Source organism: Leguminivora glycinivorella, chromosome 19, assembly GCF_023078275.1.
Source record: "Leguminivora glycinivorella isolate SPB_JAAS2020 chromosome 19, LegGlyc_1.1, whole genome shotgun sequence".
Taxonomy (NCBI): Eukaryota; Metazoa; Arthropoda; class Insecta; order Lepidoptera; family Tortricidae; genus Leguminivora; species Leguminivora glycinivorella.
The window spans coordinates 17933222-17960101 of record NC_062989.1 but is presented as its reverse complement, the minus strand read 5'-3'; the positions used below and the strand labels follow the sequence as shown (position 1 = coordinate 17960101).

Below are 26880 nucleotides of genomic sequence, written 5' to 3'. Positions count from 1 at the left end.
TTGACGTTATAGCAGATTACATTACATACCTATTACACTGAGAGAAATTTGCATTGTGAATTTAACAAGTTCGACTTGTTGCAGTTTATCCGTTTGAATCAGCCAAATGTATGTTTAAAACAATATGTGTCAGGTTGTTTTTATAAAATGGACTTGTTGATTCAAATATATTGCCGATTCAAATGACAAGTAGCTTGTTGTTTGAACCAAAGAGCACGTAGGCGCTATTTTAACCAAAAAACTTGTTGAACGAACATGAAAACTGGTTGTATTTTTTCTCAGTGTACCTAGGCCAAAAAGTAAGAAATGTTCACATGTAATGTTATAATATGAGGCTTTCTTGTTTACTGGCCGAGGTGTATTCTATTTTTCTGTTTGACGGAGCCGAGAAGCGGTAATGGTAACGTCTAACGCGGCCTTAAATTTGGTGCTTTCCGGCCGGTCAAAAAGGTAATTCCTACTAAATAAATAGGTACATGAATAGGTGAAAGTGAAAACACTAAAAACAATCCTTGGCTATTTAGTTACATTTCGACGGAATTCCTTAATTTCAACATAGTTTGACCCATTTTGAAATAATCCTGAACATTCTAAAAATGGCGGAGTTACAAAAACAACCTAAAAATACAACCCGACTGAAACCTTCTTTTTAAAATTACGAAACAAAACTTTGCAAATAAAAATTCTACCAATCAGTTGCGCTGTTATTTTTGAGAACCTTGGAACTTCCAAGTTCGACGTAAATTGTAATAATTGAGTTGGAAACTCACTGAAAGAATGAGAGCGGGCCGTAATCCAGTCAATCCATCTATGTAACTCGTATTCGAGTTTCATTACATTGTGGTATTTGGCTGGAATGTTGTGTTGAACTGTACATATGTGACCTCAATAGGACTATTGCAAGGTAATTGAGAATAACCTAGGTTTTACAGAGTTGAAAAAAAAATCATTATCCATATCTTTAGGAATTAACAGAGTTCGAAATACACAGGTGGTCAATTTGGCGGCCCGTCTGGTATAGTTGGTAGTGACACTGACTGCTAAGCCGCGGTCGTGGGTTCGAATCCCGGTAAGGGCATTTATTTGTGTGATGAACACAGATATTTGTTCCTGAGTCATGGATGTGTTCTATGTATATAAGTATTTGTATATTATTTATATCGTTGTCTGAGTACCCACAATACAAGCCTTCTTGAGCTTACCGTGGAACTCAGTAAATCTGTGTAAGAATGTTCTTATAATATTTATAAATTTATACTCGTATTTAATGTGTGTTTATGCTTTTCAGATATGAATATGTGCACTAGAGAATTAATATTCTCACAAACAAAAATATAAGCTAGGTATAGATTAGTAGTATTTAAGCTAGGGCTTTCGCCGACTGTGCTACGTCTGTCAATGTACTGTCACCAAAAATGCATTGGGACAGCGATTAGTTTGTCGACATATCGTCAGCAAAAGGGCTAGTACTTAGCTACTTTTGGTTAGGAGTTTTAGAATTCATGTATCAATTAATAAATCCGTAGCTACGATTATATTACACAGTTATTACGTTCTTATTTTGAGAAATAAATAGTATATCTTGCAAACGGTAAATTGACTGGACTATATACCTTAACTACGCCTCCTTTGAGCATTGCAACACAAAGAACTTTGTAAGACATTCGAGACTGTTACAGAGAACTTTACGTGCAACATAAACAAGGAATCCCCACAAAAATTGCACTTTTAATAGAGTTTTGAAATCTTTGTACGGTGCCTTGAGTTTCGAAGCTTCAAAAACATTTTATTAGGATGTTATTTTGTAGAGTAACTACTGATGCTTCATTAAGCATTGTAGGTATCGTCCACTTGGATATAGTTGAAGGAATGGAAAGTGAAATAGGCAACTTTTTGTCTCTTTCTAACGCGAGCGATGTCGCGGGCAAAAGCTGGTAATATATACATATGTACATGTAAAATCAAAGTTTAAATGTTATAAGCGAAGTTTATAGCAAAACATTTATTAGAATGAAACCGAATCGAATTCATTAGTTTTTGTTGTGCAAGCATTAAACACTAGATAAAAATTTCAATTATTACATTTCATTTATCAAGCCCAACTATGAAAGTTATGCTTTATGAAAAGAGGGGGCATAAAGAAAAAGAAAATACAATAAGTACTTATTTATTATATATACACAATTTATGGAAATAACAAAGACATAATTCTAAAAAAATATCTACTTGTGTCACAAACTTGTCTTCAAACGAACACTAAACAAATTACTTTTATTCACATTAGAAGTTCTGTTTTACTTTTGTATTTATCATTCAAAGAGAAATGTTATTTTCAAACTCAATCCACTTTTGTAGTAAGCCGCAAGGAATAAAAACATGACCTCGTTTTAATAATAAAAACATCCACAAACCCGCATAAAAACTAAAATAACCGTTGGAAAATAATCTCTATACACCATTAAATAAAGTCGTATTAGAAATAAAAGGATCTTTTAAGATACGACTTTTGTAAAGTTGTCTACAACTCTCCTTTGCAAGCTCAAAGCTTAATCTGTGGTGTTACATTTTTAATTCATTTTCAATTATTTCTCTGGTAAACTGTTAGTCCAGTTTCAACTTTATCCTAAGGGGATAGAGTTTTAGGTTGTGTGGCTATGGCTAGTTTATACTCTTTGTAGATGTGTGTGTCACAATCACAAAACCTTTGCAGAGTCAGTAGTGTTCGGGAGCTTTAAATATGCAGGATATTTTTAAGTTTATACAGTAATATAATTTAAATATCACCTATTAATTTTCAAGTTTTATAAACATATTTCTAAACTAGCTTTTACCCGCGGCTTCGCCCGCGTAATAAAAGTATTCATTAAGATTTTCATTTGGATCCTTAGGTTTCTCTGTAGGTATATTTTGCAATGATTGTAGAAATATTACACATCGACCACAGCGTAGGTAATTCTATATACGCTGGGGAAACCTTTATAAACATCCCACATAGCCCGTATTTCGACACTATGATCGGTGGGTAAAAAGTACTTTTTTCTATTATCCCTTAAAAATTTTTACATTTTGCTTATAATTATCGCAAACGTAATCTTCAAGCAAGACAACAACGATCGTCTTAGAGCACATTGATTGTAAGAGACCGCCGACCGATTATCCGTATCCCTCTAACGATAACCATATTATCCTTATCCGTATCCGTATCCGTATCCGTATCGCTATCGCTATCGTAATTTGAGAAATGTGTACAAATTGGTAAATACGCATCAAACCAAGTCAAGTTTTTACAAAAATAGCATTTTCTCCATGTCAATCAAAATTTATAATAATATTCCAGACGTATTTAACAACAACAACATGACAATACAAAATTTAAGAAAGTGCTTCACGAATGGCTTTTGGATAAAATGTTCTATTCCCCACTTGACTTTTTAAATAATAATGGACAATTATAAATAAATATTTAAGTAATTATTGCACATTTACGATTTGACATAATAATAACAATAACTTTGACATATTCTGAAGTAGGTACCTATTTTTCATATTGTTTGCTTAGCTTTTTGTGACTGTGTAAATATTGTAAATAGTTTTTATTGCATGCTTTGCATGCCCCAAAATATTGTACACCAGAAATGGTAGACTGCGGAAAAGATACGATTATTATTATTTTTGACATCTTTTATATTTTTTACCTGTGGTCTGACAATAAATCATTTCATTTCATTTCATTTCATTTCATATCGCTATCGCTATCGCTACCGCTACCGCTACCGCTACCGCTACCGCTACCGCTACCGCTACCGCTATCGCTATCGCTATCGCTATCGCTATCGCTATCGCTATCGCTATCGCTATCGCTATCGCTATCCCTATCCCTATCCCTATCCCTATCCCTATCCCTATCCCTATCCCTATCCCAATCCCTATCCCTATCCCTATCCCTATCCCTATCCCTATCCGTTATCAAGATGTTCAATGATTTCTTATCAAGTGCTAAAATATAAAGTTTCATGGTTTTATCTTTTAAAATTAAGAAATCCCATACAAACTTTCAACCTCTTTTTCAACCCCTTCATCCCTTTTTTTCGAAATAAAAAGTAGCTTATGTTCTGTCTCAGGGTCTAAAGATTGTCTGTTCCAAATTTCATCAAAATCGGTTGCGTGGTTTAATCGGGAAAGCGTAACAGACAGACAGACAGACAGAGTTACTTTCGCATTTATAATATTAGTATGGATTAGGTAATAAATAACTGTCAATCGGGGTATTTACGCATAGTAGTGTAAAAGCGTCTTTTGAAGATATCTTCTAAACGGAATATAAATTATAACTATGGTAACCGTATAGATGTAAATTGACTATATTTAGAACATAGAGGATTGAAATAGTTCTACAACTTTCGGTTGAGGAGATATCTTCAAAAGACGTATTTATCCTAATAGACGCAAAAACCCTGATTGACAGTTATTTATTATTTCAAAAGTAAGTTTATAAATACAAGCTTTGACGGCGTTCTAATGTAAAAAAAATGCGAGTTTCAGCAATTGTACGTACTTTTGGCTTCGGATACTAGTTACTTCAAAATCTTCAATAGCCTTCAAAGTTTGTGGCATTTTTAGTTTTCAACCCCCGACGCAAGAACGACGGGGTGTTATAAGTTTGACGTGTCTGTCTGTCTGACTGTCTGTCTGTCTGTCTGTTTGTCTGTCTGTCTGTGTGTGTTTGTCTGTCTGTGGCATCGTAGCTCCCGAACGGATAAACCGATTTAGATTTAGTTTTTTTTTGTCTGAAAGCTGAGTTAGTCGGGAGTGTTCTTAGCCATGTTTCATGAGAATCGGTCCACTATGTCAAGGTCGGGGGTTTTTTCCAAATTTTAATTTTGTGGTTAGTTTATTATTAATTGGTAAAATCCTATACTATTCGAGTATCCGTACTGTTGTTTTCCGTAGTCTGTGCCTGTCCGTGCCAATGTAAACAAGTAATATACCACTGCCTCTCCTCTTGTACAGTCATCGTCTAAAGTTGCGGGTCAAATAACGGTTTCAGAAGTAACCTAAACAAAAGAAATATGTATACATAGAAAACATAATTAAATTTTCACATATCCGACAGCGAACTCCATAGAGTTAGATATTTAAAGAAGTTATTCAAGATGTCAGCTTTTGGTGCGTTGTTTAGTTTACTATTTATTTATTTAACTATTATTAGTGAAAACATGTTTACATGACATTACAGTAAAACCAATGCGTCCCGAAACTTAGATAACAAAAAAGAGAACAATAATAATAGATAATATCCAATAGCCCAGTTAACACTTTCGCTACCAAGAACCCGACTGTCGGGCACACCGCTCGTAGAAGCGTAGCCGATTACATGGGTTTCCCCGTATGTAGCGAAAATGTCGTAGCGCCGCGTAGAGCCCGGTTTCGAAAGTGTTAATTTTAGGTTCCATTAACTCTCAAATAGTCCTTACACCCTGGCGGGTGTTGCCTCTGCGTGTGTCCCATGATACGGGTAAGGGCAACACCCGCTCGGTGTACCCCTTACATTTCATTAAAGTGTCAAAAGGGCCTCTACGCGTTGGCTTCGGCCCCGCGTACGCCTCCCAAAGGTCCGGAAAACCATTGTTCCGTGATGGGAGAGACATACAAATAGATAAATATAAATGATGTGATGCTCTCCAGCAACCCCACTTTGTGTTTTGGGTTTTTTTTATTACACGACGATTTTAGTACACAATAGGTGCTGAATTTGTAAGTACTTGAAAAAATGTTTATATAAATCCAAATGAAGTTGGGGTTGCTGGAGAGGATCCTCTCAGCAACTCCTACTCAATTTCCTCATAGGCTTCAATTTTTCCAATAAATATAAGGCTAGAATATTTAGTACACATGGTTTTGTTTTAATTCAAGTAAACTCGGTCTAACTTCATTCATCGCAGCCGTCAAAAAACGTGTAAAAATGGCAGACGCCGGACATTGTAATTTGTTTAAAATGTTAAGTATAATGTTCCTACCTAGTTCGTGTATTGCATGTGAACTATGGCAATAAATGATTTTTCATTCATTCATTTCATTTTCAATTTTTAAATTGGTTGCACCGCGGTACCAATGGCCGAAGTAATAATAATACTGCTGAACCAGCGCGTGGGTATTCCGCCTTTTTTACGATGGCCCTCCACCAAGCGCGGATCTAGCTTCGTGCCCATGGGGGGTTACGTGGTAAAGGCCCGGGGCCCCAGGGGGGGTCACGTGGTCTATTTGTATGGCCAACTTAGGCTCCAGGGGGGGGTCATGACCCCCATGACCCCCCCCTGGATCCGCGCATGCCCTCCACTGGTCCAACGATCAACGAGCGTTGACGCCGACTGTACTAGTGTATGAAATTATCTGGCTTCCGCCTTCGCTTGAAACCCCAGGGGCGAGCGCTGCGGATTAATTTCTTAGAGACTTGACTGAATGTTTGACACAAATGTTTGGTCTGATGAGTGTGTTCTGTGTCTATTCAGTTTAACAATGTTTTGCTTTTCCTAATTCATGAAAACTAGGCCTGTTAGATCAATCACCAAAAACATAACTAATTTTATATACAATTCGTACTATAAATATGCAAGAATATTTATCACTTTCAGTTACATCTTTACATGTAACTATTTTGTTGTGTCAAACCAAATTCTTTTTTTAAAGACTATAAACCATAATTAATTAGGTAGATAGATAGGTATCTCAACAATAGCTGTACATAATAGTGCGATAAACAAGTCTGGGTTGACATCTGCAGCTAATGTTATCACATAAACACCAGATAGGACTTAGGTTTGAAGCACTTTCTGTTTGAAGCACGAATTAAACCGCTCAAATGAGTGTAAGAACAGATTTTTTGCATGTTTCACAAAGTTTGCAATTTTGCATGTTTTGTATAAATTAGACTTATATTGATCGGGATATAGACCGTGGCTACCTTTTTGATTTTTATTGAGGTCCCGATATTTCGACGCAGTTGCATGCATCATGATCACGGGAAACTGACGACGGGTGGACGTCAAAGTTGCGTAGACAGCGCGCGATCTACCCTCCTTCGCGCGCGTCGGCTACGTTCACTTTCAGTGTTAGGTACCACTGGTCACTAACCGTGAATCATTTAAAACTCTTTTTGCATAAATGTTTCGTGTTTTTTGTGCGGTCATCCAGCGGACCCGAGTAAGCCCTAACCAAAAAACTGAAACGCAATCTTTAAATAGAACGTGGCTATTTTGAAGGGTTTAAAGATTCATTATTTCTCCAATACAGACAGACCAACAAGTCGTGGTAAAAAGAACGAGTAAAACATACGAGTGTGTGGTTTAAACTGTCCCTTTACTGCGGTGTGGTAGCAGCTGGACCCAGCAATAGAACTCGCAATAAATATCGTTTATGGAGCACTCATGAGTCGCAGCGCCCGATTCAAATTATAAACTTGAATAGATTTTGATCTTGTTCTTCTTATTAACTTCGAAATGAAGTTACGTTTGCGCTTAATGCTACTTGTTTTGTTACCTATTTGAACACCTCCTTTAAGACGATACAGGAGGGGTCAATTCTCCATACAAACGCTCTCGACTATTTCCTTCCTGGTTTTAAAAGATAGAGCAATGATTTTTTCAACACAGATTATTATTATTTTTATCTGTGTCGAACCGTTTTGTTTTTTTGATATTTTTATTTTTAAGACGCTAAAGCCAATCAAAACATGTCCAAAAACGGCGTTTTTCATTATGACGCAAAAAAGGTGCGATACTCAAGATTGGGTACAATTAGACAAAAATACTAAACGGTTCGACACAGATTATTTCATTGTTATTCAGATTCTCAAATTTCGTTCAGATTGATTATGTTTTGAAGGAGGAAACAGTCGAGAGCGAAACCTCGAGTTTAAAGTTTTCTTCGCAATATCTTTTAACTGAGTTGTTCTTAATGGACAATTTTTTTCGATAAATCTAGTTAATAACACTAGTATATTAAACTAGAATTCCCAAATTGATAGGGAGGCTCCTTTCCATTTTAGCATTTTCGCTCCTGTAGCGACCTATTTGAACACCTCCTTTAAGTGTGTATTGCAACTTTATTGTAAATATCAGTTTGACACAATCTTAAATTTTAGTCTGAACATAATACGAGTAATTATATACTCGCCTTTCGGCTCGTTGCATAAGACATCATTCGTGTTTTGATACCTCTCATTATGCACCAATCGCACAAATATTTACACAACTAAAAGCCATATATTCCCGGGCGAATACAATCTGGGTGTATTCAAGTCAAAAGTGAATAGTCTATTACTGAACCAGTGACCTACAACCTCGGCCTTGTCGTCATTTTCCATCAGGTGCGACTAAGGTCATCACTGGCCAGTTTATAATAAAATAAAAAAAATTCTGATCAACCTCCGAACTTAATCAAAATGCCTAATCTTGCAGTTCCAACAAAAACAATCCAGTCACTTTGACTAATTGAGTTGGTGACTTTTTGAGGTTCAATTACTCTTTTCTCGCTGTAACTAATACAATCTTCCATTAATTTTGATATTGACAAATTAAATGTGTTTTTGGGATTATTTTTTTTGTAATTCTGCAGATCATTTATTATAACAGCAGCCTTAGGGCAGGGCTCAATGTCAAGGGCCATGGGAGTAAAGTGTTCGAAATGTCGGGACATAATTATCGGGTATTGTAACTTCATTTTGTGCTTATTTGGTTGAGTAAATCTTTTCGTTTAGCCTCAACTGGTTTAAGAAACCTTTTGAGGGTAGATTTTGTTTACATTTATTTATTGATCTCTGTTTAGCCCAAAGGTTAGCTGGTAGAGAATGCCTTCTGGTATTAAGTTCGCCTTTTACACATTTTTTTACTGTGCAATAAAGTTTAAATAAATAAATAAATAAATAAGATGCAGACTATAATTTTGAACTTTCTATTCTTCGTACTTGCATCGTAATATTCGTAATGTTCTATTTCCGTTTTGTTTCTTTATATAGAACCTGTTTATTGTAGTAAATGTAAGTAAAAGGTAATATGAGTTATATGATATACTAGTATTATGAGTAGTAATACTATAGTATAAATTGAGGAGACCGAGGTGGAGGACCGAGTGCGAGGCCGCACTGGCAGGGTCGCCATGTGATGTGGGGACTAAAGGACAAGTCGATTGTATGGAATATAGGTTTATTCTGCCTTATGTTACACAATCGTTTTTTATATATATGTAGAAAACCGTTTGTTCAGAATCGGTAGAATCCATTGAGCATATCTTGATGGGGGTAATATTTTTATTTAAATTAGTATTATTAGTTATTTTTTATGTGTATTCTATTGTATTCGTAATACAACATTGTGTATATCGTTGCATTGTTTACCTTTTTCAAATTAATAGTTAATACTGGCTGGTTACTTGGGCGATTATGTTTTCCGCTACGAGTTTCAAAATCTTAATGTTTATCATAAGTCATAACAAATTGAACTCGTAGTCATTTTGAATATTGGGTTTAAATTTGCTTAGTTACCTGTCCAATTTGAAGTTTACTGTGACACAGCTTTAAAGTGTTTTAGTTCTTAGCTGTCTATTGATAAACCTTAAGTAACGTATAAATAGTTTAATGGTTTATGATGGTAGTTAGCTATTAGCAAAAGTCTAGCAACAGCGCAGATTTTTTGTTCCAGACTCTGATTATCAAATGTGCACATTTAAATAGTTAATAAGTTCTCAAAAATCAACGTTGCTACAACAGAACTTGCCTCTGTCACAATTCATCTAGGTCTTCCCTATACTGGTTAATATTGTAGTTCTGACCTGTTTTCGTCTGTGTTCTGCCATAGTTTTGTGTCCCGCGCGTCGCCGCCGACACCAACGTCCAGCGCCGAATGTCTGAAACGAACGAAAATAAATTAAGAATAAGAAAAAAATATTAACACACAAATGTATTTACATATGTACCTACTCGTACATATGTAACTTATAAATGTATGGAGGGATAAAACTTCTACTAGGTATGATTGAAATGCAAACTAAAGCTCTCAAGCTACGTCAAAGTTCCTTTCTACCAGGTGCACATGATCGCACCACCGCTTCAAACATATAGATTTTGCAATTTATCAGTCGGACCAGAGACATAATTACTAATGAGGACTGGCAATCTAAGATAAAGGTGTTCGTTATTGTAAAGGAAAGGACTAACTCCCTCAATAGCGGCCAAGACCCAAAGATTATATCAGATTGTTCAGTAATGGAATCGACAAAATACCGACTTAGTCCATGTATGCTTTTCGAATAAAAATAACTTAAAGAATGTATAAGAAAAATGACTGTTCGTCCCGACATATATTTTTTTGTTTGGCAATTGTGATTTTAGAGGGCTCCCAGCTGTTGTTAAGATTGTTACGAGTAGGTTTGTTGTCTGTCCTAACCCACGCATTCTCAGCGATGTACCTACTCGTATACATACCTACATATATAACACTTCACTTCGTTCGTGGTACGCGTGCCGCGGCCGGCCGCTGCACGACACCATTGCAAGCCCAGACTTCTGGCCGAAAGGTGTAGTTTCTGCCGGTTCCGGGGCAACCTACCAAATCCCAGACTTCTGGCCGAAAGGTGTTCAGTTTCTGGCGGTTCGGGGCATGGAACTGCCCCTTTCTCTCAACCCAAACTCCTTTACACCATGGACCAACGACGCAACGAAGCCACGCTGTTACGTTATCACCCAAATCAATTGTTTAATTTTGATTTTATTGTTCTCTATTTCTTGTTATCTATGTTTCGTGACGCATTGGTTTTACTGTAATGTCATGTAAACATGTTTTACTAATAAAGTAATAAATATATTAATTTAGTAATAAGTTTTGCTTTTCCAAGGCATGTAATAATCATCACGTGTTAGTGAGATACAATTAGATAGTAATTTAGTAGTAGGTGGCTACCATTTGTTTGATAACCTGTTAATATTGATGGGAACCTATAATTGGCTGTTTGTTATCAGGGTTATATTGTTTATTCTGAATTGTAAGCTGTTGGTTCTCCAAATAATAAATAAATAATAGTAAATAAATAAATAATGTTATTAATTGGTGTCAATCTGAGTATAAATCCTTTAGGAGCGACGACTTTTTGTTAGCTCTGTAATAAGGTTGACTGCCCATATTATTATCTCCCTGTCCTTTCGGTCAGTATTATTTATTCAAAAAGTGTTTAAACGAGAAACATGTTTCTTGTTGCATGTATCTGAATTTTTTGTAAAACCAATTTTTGCTAATACTGTGTCAGCTAAGTCTCACATATGTTAAGTAGGTATTTATTATGCTTTTTATAAAGATTTGTTAAAGAAAAGTGGAAACTATAGGTCTAGATTAAGAGAAGAAACTGTACAAATATTTTTGTATGACCGTTTGTTTCATATCCAAATAAATAAATAAAAATAAAAATATTATTATTCTAATAAGTAGGTTGTATCAACAGTCTGTCCTACCAACTGGTCTCTGTGTAAACTTTTTGTAAACTCTGCAAGATGGATGACAGAGTACCGGCGTCCCGCTCGTTCGTATCTGTCAGCTGTTCTTATACTTTGCGATATTAAAAATATATTGTCTATGACAGGATGAGGGTATAAAAATAAATAAGGAAATGGCGAGTGCCTTCGATGTCTTAAGAGAAGTTGTAGCTTATTTTTAGATAACATACTTAATATGTACAAGTAATTCTGAAATGTGTTTGTAATAACTTGACCTGTACCAAAGAAAACAGGCAAAAAGGCTTTAAATTTACTAAACTAGCTGTTGCCCGCGGATTCGCTCGCGTTAAATTCGAAAATTGCGATTAGAAAGAGACAAAAAGTTGTCTATGTCACTCTTCCATCCTTTCAACTAACTCCACTCAAAAAAATCACGTCAATTCGTCGCTCCGTTTTGCCGTGAAAGACGGATTTTCAACAAGTAGGCACACAACACTTTCCCATTTATAATATTAAGTATGGATTAAATACTATATACATTTATATATCCATACTAATATTATAAATGAGAAAGTGTGTGTGTGTTTGTTTGTCCGTCTTTCACGGCAAAATGGAGTGACGAATTGACGTTTTTTTAAGTGGAGACAGTTGAAGGGATGGAGAGTGATATAGGCTACTTTTTGCCTCTTTCTAACCCCCCACTACCCTAAAATGGGGGGTGGAAATTTGTATGGAGCATTCCGCAACTTTCTAATTTAAGGCGAGCGAAGCCGCAGGCAAAAGCTAGTTCCTGTGTAAATACAAAACTAATATTCATCAATTCTCAGTTTATTGGCGTGTAAATAGCCTTGTTGATGATATTAGGCAGTCTTCTCTCGACTCAGGTTACGGCCGTAGCAACACGCAGTTACGTGATTAGAAATATGATATATCCCCGACACGGCAAATTGATAGCCTTTCACGGCAATTACAGGCGCGAACAGAAACACAGAGTTATGGCTCAAAATAAATATATTTTCAGTAAGGATGGTCGTTTTTTTACGCACTAGTTCGAGAAGTGGTTCATTATACAACAGGTCGAAACTTCGGAGGCTCATCTGTACTGAAAAACGTCGTACGATACACGTGCTAAAAGGAAATTCGTAACTCGTGTCGATTTAAAACACTCCCTTCGGTCGTGTTTTAATTTATCGCCACTCGTTTCGAACTTCCTTTTTTACGCACTTGTATCGTAATGTACTATTTTAGTACAGATGGTGTTTCTTTCCCGCACTTATTCGCAAAGTAGTACGTTTTTTGTTAAGTCGAAACTTCAAAGGCCCATAAATATATAATATAAGTACTGAAAAACGTCGCACGATATGCGTACGAAGAGGGATTCGTGACTCATGTAGATTTAAAACACTCCCTGCGGTCGTGTTTTAATTTATCTTATTCAATTTCCTCTTTTCCACACTTGTATCATAATGTACTAATCTAAATGCCTATAACTAAACGAGACCGGTCGTTGTAGACTCGTAAAATATGTAGAGAAAAATGGCAAAAAATACTAAATAAAAGTGCACCGTGTTGCATTATATACTATTTAAATAAACTATAGGGCCAAAAATATCTACAACATTTGTCATTTTACAAAAAAATTATACATTATGCTTATTCTAAAATTATTTTTCAGTCGACTTCTGTGACTACGAAGTTACAACAATTACAGCAGACGAGTAGAAAAATACATGTTTCATGTTACAATTGGCCAGTTCCGTACTAGTCAAATCAGCTTCCTTTTAAGAACTCAAAACGATTTGCTAACATGAAATTACTATTAAATACTGAGGAGTGACGTCACGGTCAATTCATTTACTTTATATCTTTCTCTTTTACTTGTTAAATATAAATTATGTTTAAACATAACTACTTTCCATATTTTTTTTAAATTAGGATATAGGAATCTAGCCTGTTCTCTTCTAGCTTTAAAATAGCTCCTGAACTGTCACTGTATCAAAACCCTGTCGGCTAACTCGGTTAGGCGATAACTTAGTTCACGGCGGGCTGGGCTTGAGGCAGGTCGGGAATGAATTACTTCCAGGCTAGGTTCGCAGTGCATGCACTATCACTAGTATACACTTTCAGTGTTCTGAATGCTATAATAGTTAGCTTAGGTTAGGTTACTTCTGAGTTCGACCGTACTGGATACGGTCCACTTGTGTCCGAGGCTATCAAGGGCTTCCGGAGGTGGTGCTCTGCACAGCGGACTGGTTCTGGTGGTGCTGTAGATGTAAAGCGGGAGCGTACCTGCAGTCCACCGTTACAGAACAATGGCGGCAGATGCGGGGGTTGGTTAGTGGGTAGACTGGGGGTCTCATTAGCCCTTAACAAGGAGTCCCACATAACCACTCGGGTCCTTCCCCGCACCCGAGTGGTATGCGTAATGCATTTTTCCCCTCCTAAACAAAAAAAAAAGGTTAGGTTACTTCTAAATAGAAGAAGTTTTACAGTAGGTACTTATAATGCCTACAGTAAAACTTCTAAATAACTAGAAGAATAAGTTCATTGGTACAAGCCGGGGTTTGAATCCGCGAACCCCGGATTGAAAGTCGCACGCTCTCACCGCTAGGCCACAGACCCATATATACTAATACCATTTCCATTCTTCCTTTCCTATCCAAGGTTTTAGAGCGCTTGGTCCATCAGCAATTCACTTCTTTTTTGAACAGACATGCGCTCATGAATCCATATCAATCCGGTTTTCGTACAGGGCATAGCACTACTACAGCTCTTGTAAAAATTACTGACGATATCCGGGTCGGTATGGATAATCGCAAGATCACGGTACTATCGCTTCTTGACTTCAGTAACGCTTTTAACTCAGTCGTCTTCGATATCTTACTTGGCATATTGCGCTCACTTAATGTATCTCCTGCGGTAGTTGAATGGTTCCATAGTTGTTTGGTGGGCCGGCGGCAGCGTATAAAAGTGGATTCCTTTCGTTCTTCGTGGTGCAACACGCTGGCTGGTGTCCCACAGGGCGGCGTGTTGTCTCCTTTACTTTTTTCGATCTTCATAAACTCTATTACTTCCAATATTTCTTCTTCCTACCACCTTTACGCTGACGATCTTCAGATTTATGCTCAGAGTTCTGCTGCCGATCTACCTCAGACTATCTGCGCCTTAAACACTGATCTGGAGAGAATACTAAACTGGACTAAATGTTACGGTCTCTCGGTAAACCCTACTAAATCCCAGGTAATAGTCATAGGTAGCTCAAAGCTTACTTCCAGGATTGACTTTAATTCTTTACCTGCCATTGTGTTTGATGGCGTACGGATTCCATTCTCTCCAAAGGTTAAAAATCTGGGTATCTTGATGGATCAGAGTCTTTCTTGGACAGCTCAGGTGAGTGAGGTTAGCAGGAAAATGTTCGCTGCGGCCGCATCTCTCCGTAGGCTTCGTAATCTCTTGCCTTACGCAACTAGGATTGCGCTTGCTGAATCTCTCTTATTGCCCATATTAGATTATGCCGACATTTGCTATATTGACCTTACGGAGGATCAACTCAATAAACTTGAGCGTCTGCAGAATCTTTGTATAAGATTTATTTTCGGCTTGCGCAAATATGACCACGTGTCTCACTTCCGTTCTCAGCTCAAATGGCTCCCTATTCGTCGCCGCCGGGACTCTCATATACTCGCCCTTCTTTTTGGCATTCTCTTTAACCCTGCTACTCCGCCTTATCTCAAAGAGCGTTTCAAGTTTCTCTCTTCTATCAGATGTTCTCAAACTCATATTCTTGCTCCCCCACCATCTACTTCTAAATTCTATAGCAACTCTTTTACCTTCCGGGCTGTACGGTTGTGGAATTCCTTACCAGTAGAATTAAGACTAGCAAAATCTCTTCCAATTTTCAAAAATCAGCTTAAATTATACTATCTATCTCTATCTTAAGTTGCCATTTTTATTTATTGTATTTATGTATGTATGTATGTATGTATGTATGTATGTATTATGTGTATGTAAGGTATATTTATTTATGTATTCGGTATATATGTATGTGTGTTTGTGTTGGTTTTCTCTATATTTTTTGTTCTTGCACTGCCTGTTAACTTTTGTTTCTGTTCCGTTTTTCCAGCTACCCTAAGGTTGTCTGGAAGAGATCGCTTTTTAGCGATAAGACCGCCTGTTGTTACCTAGTTATACTCTCACTAAACATTCTGTATACATATAACATGTAAAATGGTGCAATAAAGAATATTTACTTACTTACTTACTTACTTAATACATATTATAAATGGGAAAGTGTATGTCTGTTTGATTGTCCGTCTTTCACGGCAAAACGGAGACACGAATTGACGTGATTTTTTAAGTGGAGATAGTGAGAGTGACATAGGCTACTTTTTGTCTATTTCTAACGCGAGCAAAGCCGCAGGTAAAAGCTAGTTATTAATAAGTTACTAACGTAACAGATCCTTCACTTTCCCGCAAAACGACAAATACCTACGCTTTATTTAACTAATACTAATGAGTCACTACGTAAAACTCAGAAGAATAGTATGTACGTGCCACGCGACTACACAGGCGGGCGCGTGGCACCCCTCGGCCACCTTGTTCATTCAAATGTACGGCTAGCGTGTAGGTACTTAACGCGCGACCGCGAGCGAGTGACGTAGGCCTGGCTAGGCTACCAGCGCTCCCGGTAGGCCACCAGCGCTCCCGGTAGGCCACCAGCGCTCCCGGTAGGCCACCAGCGCTCCCGGTAGGCCACCAGCGCTCCCGGTAGGCCACCAGCGCTCCCGGTAGGCCACCAGCGCTCCCGGTAGGCCACCAGCGCTCCCGGTAGGCCACCAGCCCTCCCGGTAGGCCACCAGCGCTCCCGGTAGGCCACCAGCGCTCCCGGTAGGCCACCAGCCCTCCCGGTAGGCCACCAGCGCTCCCGGTAGGCCACCAGCGCTCCCGGTAGGCCACCAGCCCTCCCGGTAGGCCACCAGCGCTCCCGGTAGGCCACCAGCGCTCCCGGTAGGCCACCAGCCCTCCCGGTAGGCCACCAGCGCTCCCGGTAGGCCACCAGCGCTCCCGGTAGGCCACCAGCGCTCCCGGTAGGCCACCAGCGCTCCCGGTAGGCCACCAGCCCTCCCGGTAGGCCACCAGCCCTCCCGGTAGGCCACCAGCGCTCCCGGTAGGCCACCAGCGCTCCCGGTAGGCCACCAGCGCTCCCGGTAGGCCACCAGCGCTCCCGGTAGGCCACCAGCGCTCCCGGTAGGCCACCAGCCCTCCCGGTAGGCCACCAGCGCTCCCGGTAGGCCACCAGCGCTCCCGGTAGGCCACCAGCGCTCCCGGTAGGCCACCAGCCCTCCCGGTAGGCCACCAGCGCTCCCGGTAGGCCACCAGCGCTCCCGGTAGGCCACCAGCGCTCCCGGTAGGCCACCAGCGCTCCCGGTAGGCCACCAGCGCTTACATTACAAAAGGTTAACATTACTAATTCCTCAACTGATTTATTATCCAACCACCCACTTGCTTCCTCTCTTGAGGGTCGAAGCCCCTTTATGTAGTTTGTGATTATGATACTCGGCTATTAAATTATAATAACAGGAATACAGTGACCTAGAAAGCGGTTCTGATTGAACAATTCGTTATGGCCTGGCAATGGTTTTGACACGACCAATATCCATTAAAAAAAAATTGGGGACAGCTTACACAGATCAACTTAGCCCCAAACTAAGCAAAGCTTGTACTGTGGGTGCTAAGCGACGATATACATACTTAAATAGCTAATTACATTCTTATATACATAGAAAACATCCACGACTCAGGAACAAATATCTGTGCTCATCACACAAATAAATGCTTTTACCGGGATTCGAACCCAGTACGGCGTCTTAGCAGGCAGGGTCACTACCGACTGAGCCAGACCGGTTGTCAAATATATCAAATTATTTTATAAAATATTCTTTTGCTTGTGTTTTTAATTTACCTAGAGACACTACTACACATAGGTAAAATAATATTAGAAAGTATTACACGCAAAAGTGGGATGCATTCCCACTTCGGCTAATACAAGTGGGCTACTTCACCATAGCATAAATTAAATATACCATCATACCATCCCATACATTAAAATGCGACCGCCTACGAACGCGCTTACACTCCACACATAGATGGCGCCACAAAAAATGCCTTGTTGGTCTTGGTTATTAAATTATCCCGATGTCTCTGGGCGCATCATGGCCGTGAATATATATATGTAAGTAACCCTTTTTAGTATTCGTAATTAAAGAATTAATCATGTTTCTTCCTAATTTAAATAACGGAGTGGTTCTAAATACCTATTCCTCCCGATGGCATGTGGCCCAAAATGTTGACCGAATGGTGGCCGCTATCGGATGTAAGAAGCGCCTGGCATCCTTTGGCTCGTTGGGTGGACGACATTCGAAAAACTGCGAGGCACTTCTGGGTGAGATTAGCCCAGGACCCGATAAGTGGGTTGATTCGTCCCGAACAATTATGATCGTAACTCAGAGGAAAGTAACTAAAGACTGTCACCATATGCATTCCTTTTGTACCTTTTTGGTACAAAATTTTAAAAAGTATGAAAAGACCTAATTTTGAGACATTTTTGGTCTCCTATTAGGAGGAAGGCGTAAACTTCTGAGTAAAAAAAGTTTCCCCAATTATTATTGTAATATTATTTGGAGCTTGCCATGTCCCACTGCTGGGCAAAGGCCTTCTCCAATCTTTCCACTTATCTCTATTCAAAGCCGTGTCTGGTCATTCCTTCAAAAAGGAGTCCAGTCCCCAAGAAAAGTGTAATCCACAATAAAATAAAATGATCATTTTTATATTTGATCAACAAATAATTAAATAAATATTACAGGACATTCTTACACAGATTAGATACATGTATGTTTAGGTTTACCCTATAATCTCTGCGCTCATAACAAACGCTTTCCATAATTTTATGTGTCATAATTGCATCGCTAGCTATAATTATCGTTCGTCATAGAGCCACGAAGCAGCACATAATTTACTGTTGCGCTATGCTATAATTTACATAAGGTCAATGCGGCTTATTCCGGCATAGGGACTATTCCGACCGTGTGTATTTCTCGAGGATTGAGTATATTATATATAATTACTGTCAAAATAAAATGTGTACGAGTAGTCACAGTGCACAGACTGCCATCTCTCAACACAGGATTAAAACATATGAACCTCAGTTTTGATAGTTTGGCCCATATTCTTAACTTGATATGGGTTCAAATTGTCAAATATTAATAATAACGCCATCTAGCCGAGAATTAACCAAAAGTGTAGCGCCATCTAGACGGCCATGCATTTTTCTTGATGGTTCCGAGGTACGTTTTTATGTTAGACTTTTTCTGTCTCTATCCATACTAATATTATAAATGGGAAAGTGTGTGTGTCTGTTTGTTTGTCCGTCTTTCATGGCAAAACGGAGCGACGGATTAACGTGATTTTTTAAGTGGAGATACTTGGATGGATGGATGGAGAGTAACATGGGCTACATTTTGTCTTTTTCTAACGCGAGCGAAGCCGCGGGCAAAAGCTAGTGGAGTTATATGATATATTTACTGGTCATACAAATGTAGAATAGAATAGAATAGAATAAACATTTATTTGTGAACACAGACAAGACAAAGAACACATAATAACAACAAGACAGAAAGTAATGAAGTGCCACGAAATGGCCTCATCTCAGCGTGTTGCTGGTGACTTCCAGCGCTGATCTTCCGATGAGACCATCAAGTGAGAAAGATTCACGGAGGGCAACAGACAGAAGAAATGCAAAACACATATACAAGAAAAATGGACTACAGTTAAAAAGAATAAAATTGAAAACGTTACAAGAAAAATAACAACAGGCTGTGATATAAGCAAGATCTAAGTATATAAAAGAATAATAACAAACAGAACAGGACAGAACACATTAAATTAATTAAAAGAAAAAAGGAAAGCATCATACACCAGATCGCAAACACAGCGTGTGATCCCGGAATACGGGAATACGTACGAAAAGCAGTATTCACAGAACCTATATAAAAAGCAATGTATACATATAATCAGGTAAACAGTGCAAGAACAATTAATTTATTGGACCAGGCGCTGAGACGACGTGTGATCACTAATTTCAATTAGTGATGTTTTATTGCCTTTCCTAGGGTTCCGCGATCAATGTAGAAATACGATAAGGTATATACCTACTATTTGTATTATAGCCTTTATTGAAGAAGAAAATAAATCTAATTATTTTATTTAAATTTCCTGGCTTCGTCACCCGAGCAGAGCCTTTATTGGTTAACATTTCATTAATGTATATTTTTACTACACGCGATGATACCTGTATGACGTATTATATGTCTAAAATTATATAAGTAAGTATACATACACAATCATGCTTATATCACATAAAGGGGTAGGCAGAGCACATGCTACTCAAGTTTCAGTGCCACTCTTAGCAATTAAGGGGTTGAAAGAAACCAAAATTGTGACATTGCAGTAACAGGTTGCCAGCCTCGCCTACGCCACAATTTAACCCATATCCCACAGTGGTTGTCTATTGTTTGCCCGACAGTCATTTAACATAATATTCATTTGCCCGAATCTAACTTGCCTGAATTTCATTTGCCCGAATGATTTGTTTACCATAAAAATCATATGACATACTCGTTGTTTATCCGAATATTACCTTCCATAATCATACAATGCCATACTATTTGTTAGCCATATTATTAAGTGCAATAATATGGTTTCACAGAATATTCAAACGCCATAAGCAATTATTGCCATATTAATTGTTGCCCATATTATTACCTAACCTAACCTACTTTCTGATAGCAATTTCATTTTCCAGGGGTCATAGTTCTAACCTAACCTAACCTACTTTTCCAGCAGTTTCATTCTCCAGGGGTCACAGTTCTAACCTAACCTAACCTACTTTCTGATAGCAGTTTCATTTTCCAGGGGGTCGCAGTTCTAACCTAACCTAACCTACTGTCTGATAGTATTTTCATTTTCCGGGGGGTCACAGTTCTAACCTAACCTAACCTACTTTTCAAGCAGTTTCCTTTTCCAGAGGTTCACAGTTCTAACCTAACCTAACCTACTTTCTGATAGCAGTTTCATTTTCCAGGGGTCACAGTTCTAACCTAACCTAACCTACTTTCTGATAGCAGTTTCATTCTCTAGTCCTTCTAGTACCTATTATAGTAGTTTTCGATTCTGCCAAAGCACATTATGGAAATTGACTTTTCTGGACGCTAATTTGTATGACAAATGATGGTATGGAATGTGGTAATTACGGATTTCGATGATTCTGACAAATGACATTATGGAAACTGACTTTATGGGAAACAAAGTTTCTGGCACTAGATTAATATAGTAAACAATGATTATGGCATAAGTTGTTATGAGAAACAATATTATGATTGTTGAATAGGATGGCAAATAAAATTATGGCAAATGAAATTCTGGCAAATGGGGGTATCCCATCCCACAGTCGACTTCTACGACACCCACGGGAAGAAAGGGGGTGGTGAAATTCTTAACCTGTCACCGCACGGGAACCCTTACCTCCCTCTAACCTTATATGTACACATAAAAGAGAAGAAATAACGGTTATTAAATATTCCATAAAAGCGGTTACAAGTCATTAAAAATACAATCAACGTTTAATATACAAATTACATATCTTACAAGTAATTACGGTTATTGTTCTACCTTTACACAAAATAACCATAACCGACAATCTAATACTCATTCAAATATCCACTCTATTACTAATGTCATAACGTCCAAATTTAGACAGACTTACAATGTCAGTTAGGGCGTTTTTGCCTGGGGAAGAAGTTCTAAATTAACACATGTTTTAGTGACACCTTGGCATTTTGACAGTTGCGGTTCATAGCCGTAATACACTTAAGATCAGAGATATTATGTGAGCATTTCTTTTTTTTGCCATTTTTTATTTTGATTTTTTTTAGGGAATTTTAGGTCAATTGTACTCAGAATCACGAGTTCCTACTTTCAATCTCACTGAGAGACAAAAAGTGTCCCAGAATTTCCATACATTTTTGTTACTTTCCTCTTTTGTTACCCCACACAAAATGTACGGAAAATGGTAACAAAATAAGAAAAAATCGTATGGGACATTTTTTTTAACTACTAGGATTGCAAAAGCTAGTGATTCTGTGTAATTTTCAAAAATATCACATTTCATAAAAGTGGCAAAAAAAAGAAACGCTCACGTAAGGGCAGTGGCCTTGGATGTAAATGCTCTATTAAAAAAATGTAAAGTGCCAAATGATTCATGATTTATCTTAGGTATTAGAAAAATTGCAATAAGAGAATTTACAAATATAAAACTGTATAAATAGACTATCGACTCGATTGGTGATTGTTCTCGCGAAAATGCCCGTCTACATGTCAACATTTTAGAACATTCTAGTTTTAGTTTGATAAAAGGTTCTCGTAAGTACATTTTGGCCCTTTGAAGTGTCGACATAGGCACATAAAGTATCACTTCTCACACTAGTGCGATAAGGGCATTTTCGCGAGAACAATCACCAAAAATCACGATCCCTTCCTATCTAGGACAAAAAACAAGAGACAAGAAAATATTTCCAAAATTTTCTATTATTTTGCATACTTTCCACTTTGTAACCGCTGTACAAAGTGTTTGAAAAATCGTAACGAAGTGGGCAAAAATAATTTGGGACGCTTTTTTCCGCCTAGTACGATGAAAAGGGCTCGTAATTCTAAGTAGGAAAAACATGAAATTTACCTATTTTAGAAAAAAAAATTTTTGGGCATAAAGTAGCACCAGAAAAATAAGCTAAAAGGAGTCAGAAGTTATAATCATTCATAAATATTGTAAATAACATTCGGAGAGACAGGACAGGACTTACCATTTTGTATTGTTTGCAATGTCGTCTACAAAAATAAACAAACTATAAATTCCATTATGATATTTTCTTTCACTTTATAAAAAAATATTAAACTGTTTATTAAAGTTAAAATTCCATTGTAATTTAATTAAAGAGAATATAAACACAACAAAGAGTGAAACAGACACAAAAGATGAAGACTACAGCCACGCTGAAAGCAGCTTTTAAAAATTTAAATAACTGTGCTTCGACAGACAAATTAACCCGGGACAGAGACTAGATGATACTAAAGATTGCAGTAAAACTGTAAACTAAAGAATTGATTTGAGACAAAATGTCAACGTCAAATACATTGTGACGGTCAAAGCGCCAAATACATATTATCGTAACACACCTTTGTCAGCATGATCATAAATAAATAAATAAATATTGGGGACACCTTACACAGATCAACTCAGCCCCAAACTAAGCAAAGCTTGTACTATGGGTCCTAAGTGACGATATACATACTTAAATAGATATATACATACTTATATACATAGAAAACATTCACGACTCAGGAACAAAATAAATATCAGATTCTGTGCTCATCACACAAAAATATACCCTTTCCGGGATTCGAACCCAGGACCGCGGCTCAGCAGGGCTGGAAAAAAATAGAAGAAGAATAAAGACCTGTTCCGGTATATTTGGCGCCTTGGCCATCACAATGTATTGTATTTTGACTGTACGTTAGGTAGATTCTAAAAGGCAACTCCCTCAAGTGGGACTGACAAACGATAAACATTAGGATCCATTTCTACCATATATATTACTAGCTTTTGCCTGCGGCTTCGCTTGCGATAGAAAGAGGCAAAAAGTAGCCTATGTTACTCTCGATCCCTTTAACTATCTCCACTTAAAAAAATCACGTCCATTAGTTGCTCCGTTTTGCCGTGAACGACGGACAAACAAATAGACACACACATTTTCCCATTTATAATATGAGTATGGATAGTATGGATACATTACTAGGTGAATGCGTTTGTTATAGGTATATACGTCAATAATTTTAATTAGTGTACTTTAACATCTCCTTTGTGACCCGATATTTTAATACTACTTTTCACAAAATTACCGTCGTCCTATGGACACCTATTATGCACATAAGGGTTTCAAGTGCGTTTCAAGGACGTGGGTATTAATTGGGAAAATTGTGGGCCATAATTAAATGTGTTCCATAATTTGCAACTTTTACATGGCAAGCAAATGGATATCGACAGCTATTTTCAGTCGGTGGCAAACAAGACATGACAATGTACCCGCCCAATGGTATTGGTAAGTCCTTCCCGCTTGCAATCCCGTGTGAGATGCCGAACCCCTGTTGACAGTCTTCCATATTTACTCGTCTCTGTCCAGGCTATTGTTAGCATGCTTAAGCCTGGTTGTTTGCCTCGGACCCGTGAAAGGGCCCTTAAGCAGTTAAACACCCTTATTTAGGCCCATTGTCGGTTGTAAACCTTCGTTGAAACTTTAATGGGGGATAAACATTGAGACTGTGTAAGTAAGAGGCTGGTTTGTGGAATAATTTGGTGTTTTCTTTATACTACGATGACGTCTAAGGGTCTCCCCAAACCTATTGACGCGGAATCGACTTTCGCTGACGGAAAATCTGTCTTTAACATGAACATTCTTGCGGAGGCTTAAATTTTTCCGACACAAGGCATTTTCATACTAACGAGCGGTTTTTAGTCGGCTAGAGGCGATACCGTGTCGATAAGTTTGGGGAGACCCTATGACATACACTATGTACGACTCACTTGATGGTAAATAGTCATTTCGGTACATACGTCACTAGTCCCGGTCCTGAGCTATAGTCTCATTCAGTTGTGACCCGCAAAATGAAAATGGCCATTTCGACCCATTGAGGTACCATTACCATAACCCAGTGAATAACTGTAACCGCTTATTACGCGGCTGGCTATATGCTTGGTTGCAACCATTTTATTATAAAACCAAACGAAAGGTCACTCCACCGTCCTCGTAATCACTCGGTACCATAGCGAAGACTTTAATTTAATACACGACAACATACATTAGCCCTAATGATAAACTTGCCAACAGTATAGGTTAGAGCAGTTTATTAACCGGAAGAGCGGTAAAGAATTGTTATAAGGATGACTTCATAAAATATATTCGGCTAGACGAGCATATTTTTCCGTGTAGAAAAAAGTCTTGATGTAGTTTTTCCTTTAAATATTAAGTTCATACTCGTATGACAGTCTTTGTGCGTGGCATATGAACCGACGGCCACATATCGCTACCCCAGTGATCTGCTACTGAGATTGAGGTCATTACGAGCTATATAAGTATAGCGGTAACCTAGGGATATCTGTCGTAAAAACTTGAAAAGTCACTATCATAAATAACTAATGATTTCTGTACTTTGTCGTTTTTAATCGTTTGACAGTATCGTATGACGTTTAAAAAACAGTGTTAAATTGACAAGGTACAGAAATCATCACTTGTTTATGCTCGTGACTGAACAATCACCAGTATTGATTCCAATAATTTAGGCAGTCACAATTTGGATTTCTTTCAACCCCTTTTTGCCAAGAGTGGCACTGAAACTTAGTAGTTCATGTGCTCTGCCTACCCCTTTATGGGATACAGGCGTGATTATATGTATGTATGTATGTAATTTAGGTAGTCATGTTTAATGTTAGTGAGAAATCAAACTGATTAATTGCTGATCAACGAACTTCTTTAAAATGTTGCATTCTGTAGGTATTCAAGAAATCCATACTAATAATATAAATGGGAAAGTGTGTGTCTGTTTGTTTGTCCGTCTTTCACGGCAAAACGGAGCAACGAATTGTCGTGATTTTTAAGTGGAGACAGTTGAAGGGATGGAGAGTGACATAGGCTACTTTTTGTCTCTTTCTAGCGCGAGCGAAGGTGCGGGCTAAAACTAGTAAATAATAGAGAAACAGCGGGATCAAAACCAAGTGAAAATACTGAATATTTACACTGTGCAAGTACTCGTAATAACAATGTTAATGTTTAATACGATAATGGCCGTTGGTTACCGTAATCAGGGGATTGTTGTTAACCAATTACATGCCTCCAAGGCTGCATGAGGTTGTAAATGTTGTAATATATTGGATATTGTCTTGCTGTAAATGCATTAAGGTCGGCCTAGGTAAATTTCTTGTTTATGGCTCATTTAAAAGCAATTTTATCTGACAGTGACAATATTAAAATAATAATACGTAAAATCTTCTGTCTGTTTATGTCTAAGTAGGTGTTTCAGTAAACAATTTTCGAAAATATTGAATATTGTAACAAACTAAAGTCTGATAACTAAATATTGTAAGCATATATTATCGGTGATGATAATTGCTTACCTACCATTAAACGATCTTTCAGCTTATTAAGAACTGCGACTAAATTCGTATTTTTTGTATAGATACTGTGGTACCTAAGTATGCACATACTTAATAAGCTAAACCACAAAATTAAAATTTTGAAAAAACCCTCGACCGCGACATAGAGTGTAACAAAAATGGTGGTGATCCGTTTAAGGGCGTACTCAGTATCGTATTCTTATCAGGAAAAAGTAGAAGAAAACTTTTTTTTTCGCTAAAAAAATTTTCACTTTTGTATGAGCTAATCGGTCAATCTCCATACAAGATAAAAAAATATTTTGCGAAAAAAAATTTTTATCCTACTTTTTCCTGATGAGAATACGATACTGAATACGCCCTTAAACGGATCACCACCATTTTTGTTACACCCTGTAGTAGACCGCTTTTCATGAAACATGGCTAAGAACAATCCTGACTAACGCAGCTTTCAGACAAAAAAATCTAAATCGGTCCATCCGTTCGGGCCACAGACAGACACACACACAGACAGACAGACAAACAAGCAGACAGACAGACAGACAGACAAACACACAGACAGATACGTCAAACTTATAACACCCCTTCGTTTTTGCATCGAGGGTTAAAAATAAGTAAATTCAAAATTAAAGTTTTTTAAGCCTAAAAAGTTCAAGAACATTTTTTCATGTATTTTTATATCAGTAAACAATGTAAGTGCGATAGGTACTCTTAATATTTTCCTTTCAAACACCATATACCTATAATTATACTCTTTGTGCATACAATTTACTCAATTATGATGATGATGATGCTGTCATGGCCGATTTCGGCCACAGTTTACTTTATTCTTAACAGAAATTTCAAGAAACAGAGTGTATTGTTCCACTTTCTGAGTTAGATGCCTTTTTATTTGGCTCGCGTTTTACCCTATCTTATAAAAATAAATTTTCGAGCACGTTTGGGCATTTTGAGCTCCTTGGGCACTCAACTATACACCAGTTTCAAACTGTAACAAACATGCCCATGTTCGTAAGTTTCTTAAGACCCTATTCCACTAAAAGTCAAAACAGTGATTCGTCACTGTCCACACACTTTGGCACAATGTATGTGAGTGACAGCTCTTTTCAATTCTCAAAGGGGCTTA

At 37.8% G+C, this 26880-nt stretch overlaps 1 protein-coding gene across 1 annotated transcript in view; it reads right to left on the bottom strand.

The window, feature by feature from the left end:
• The window catches only part of LOC125236327 (calcium/calmodulin-dependent protein kinase kinase 2), a 178354-nt gene that overhangs the window by 35178 nt on the left and 116296 nt on the right, over window positions 1-26880 (bottom strand). Inside the window, exon 2 of the mRNA XM_048143080.1 lies at window positions 9826-9900. Coding sequence (XP_047999037.1) covers window positions 9826-9900 — 75 coding nt within the window. The remainder of the gene's footprint in view (window positions 1-9825; window positions 9901-26880) is intronic.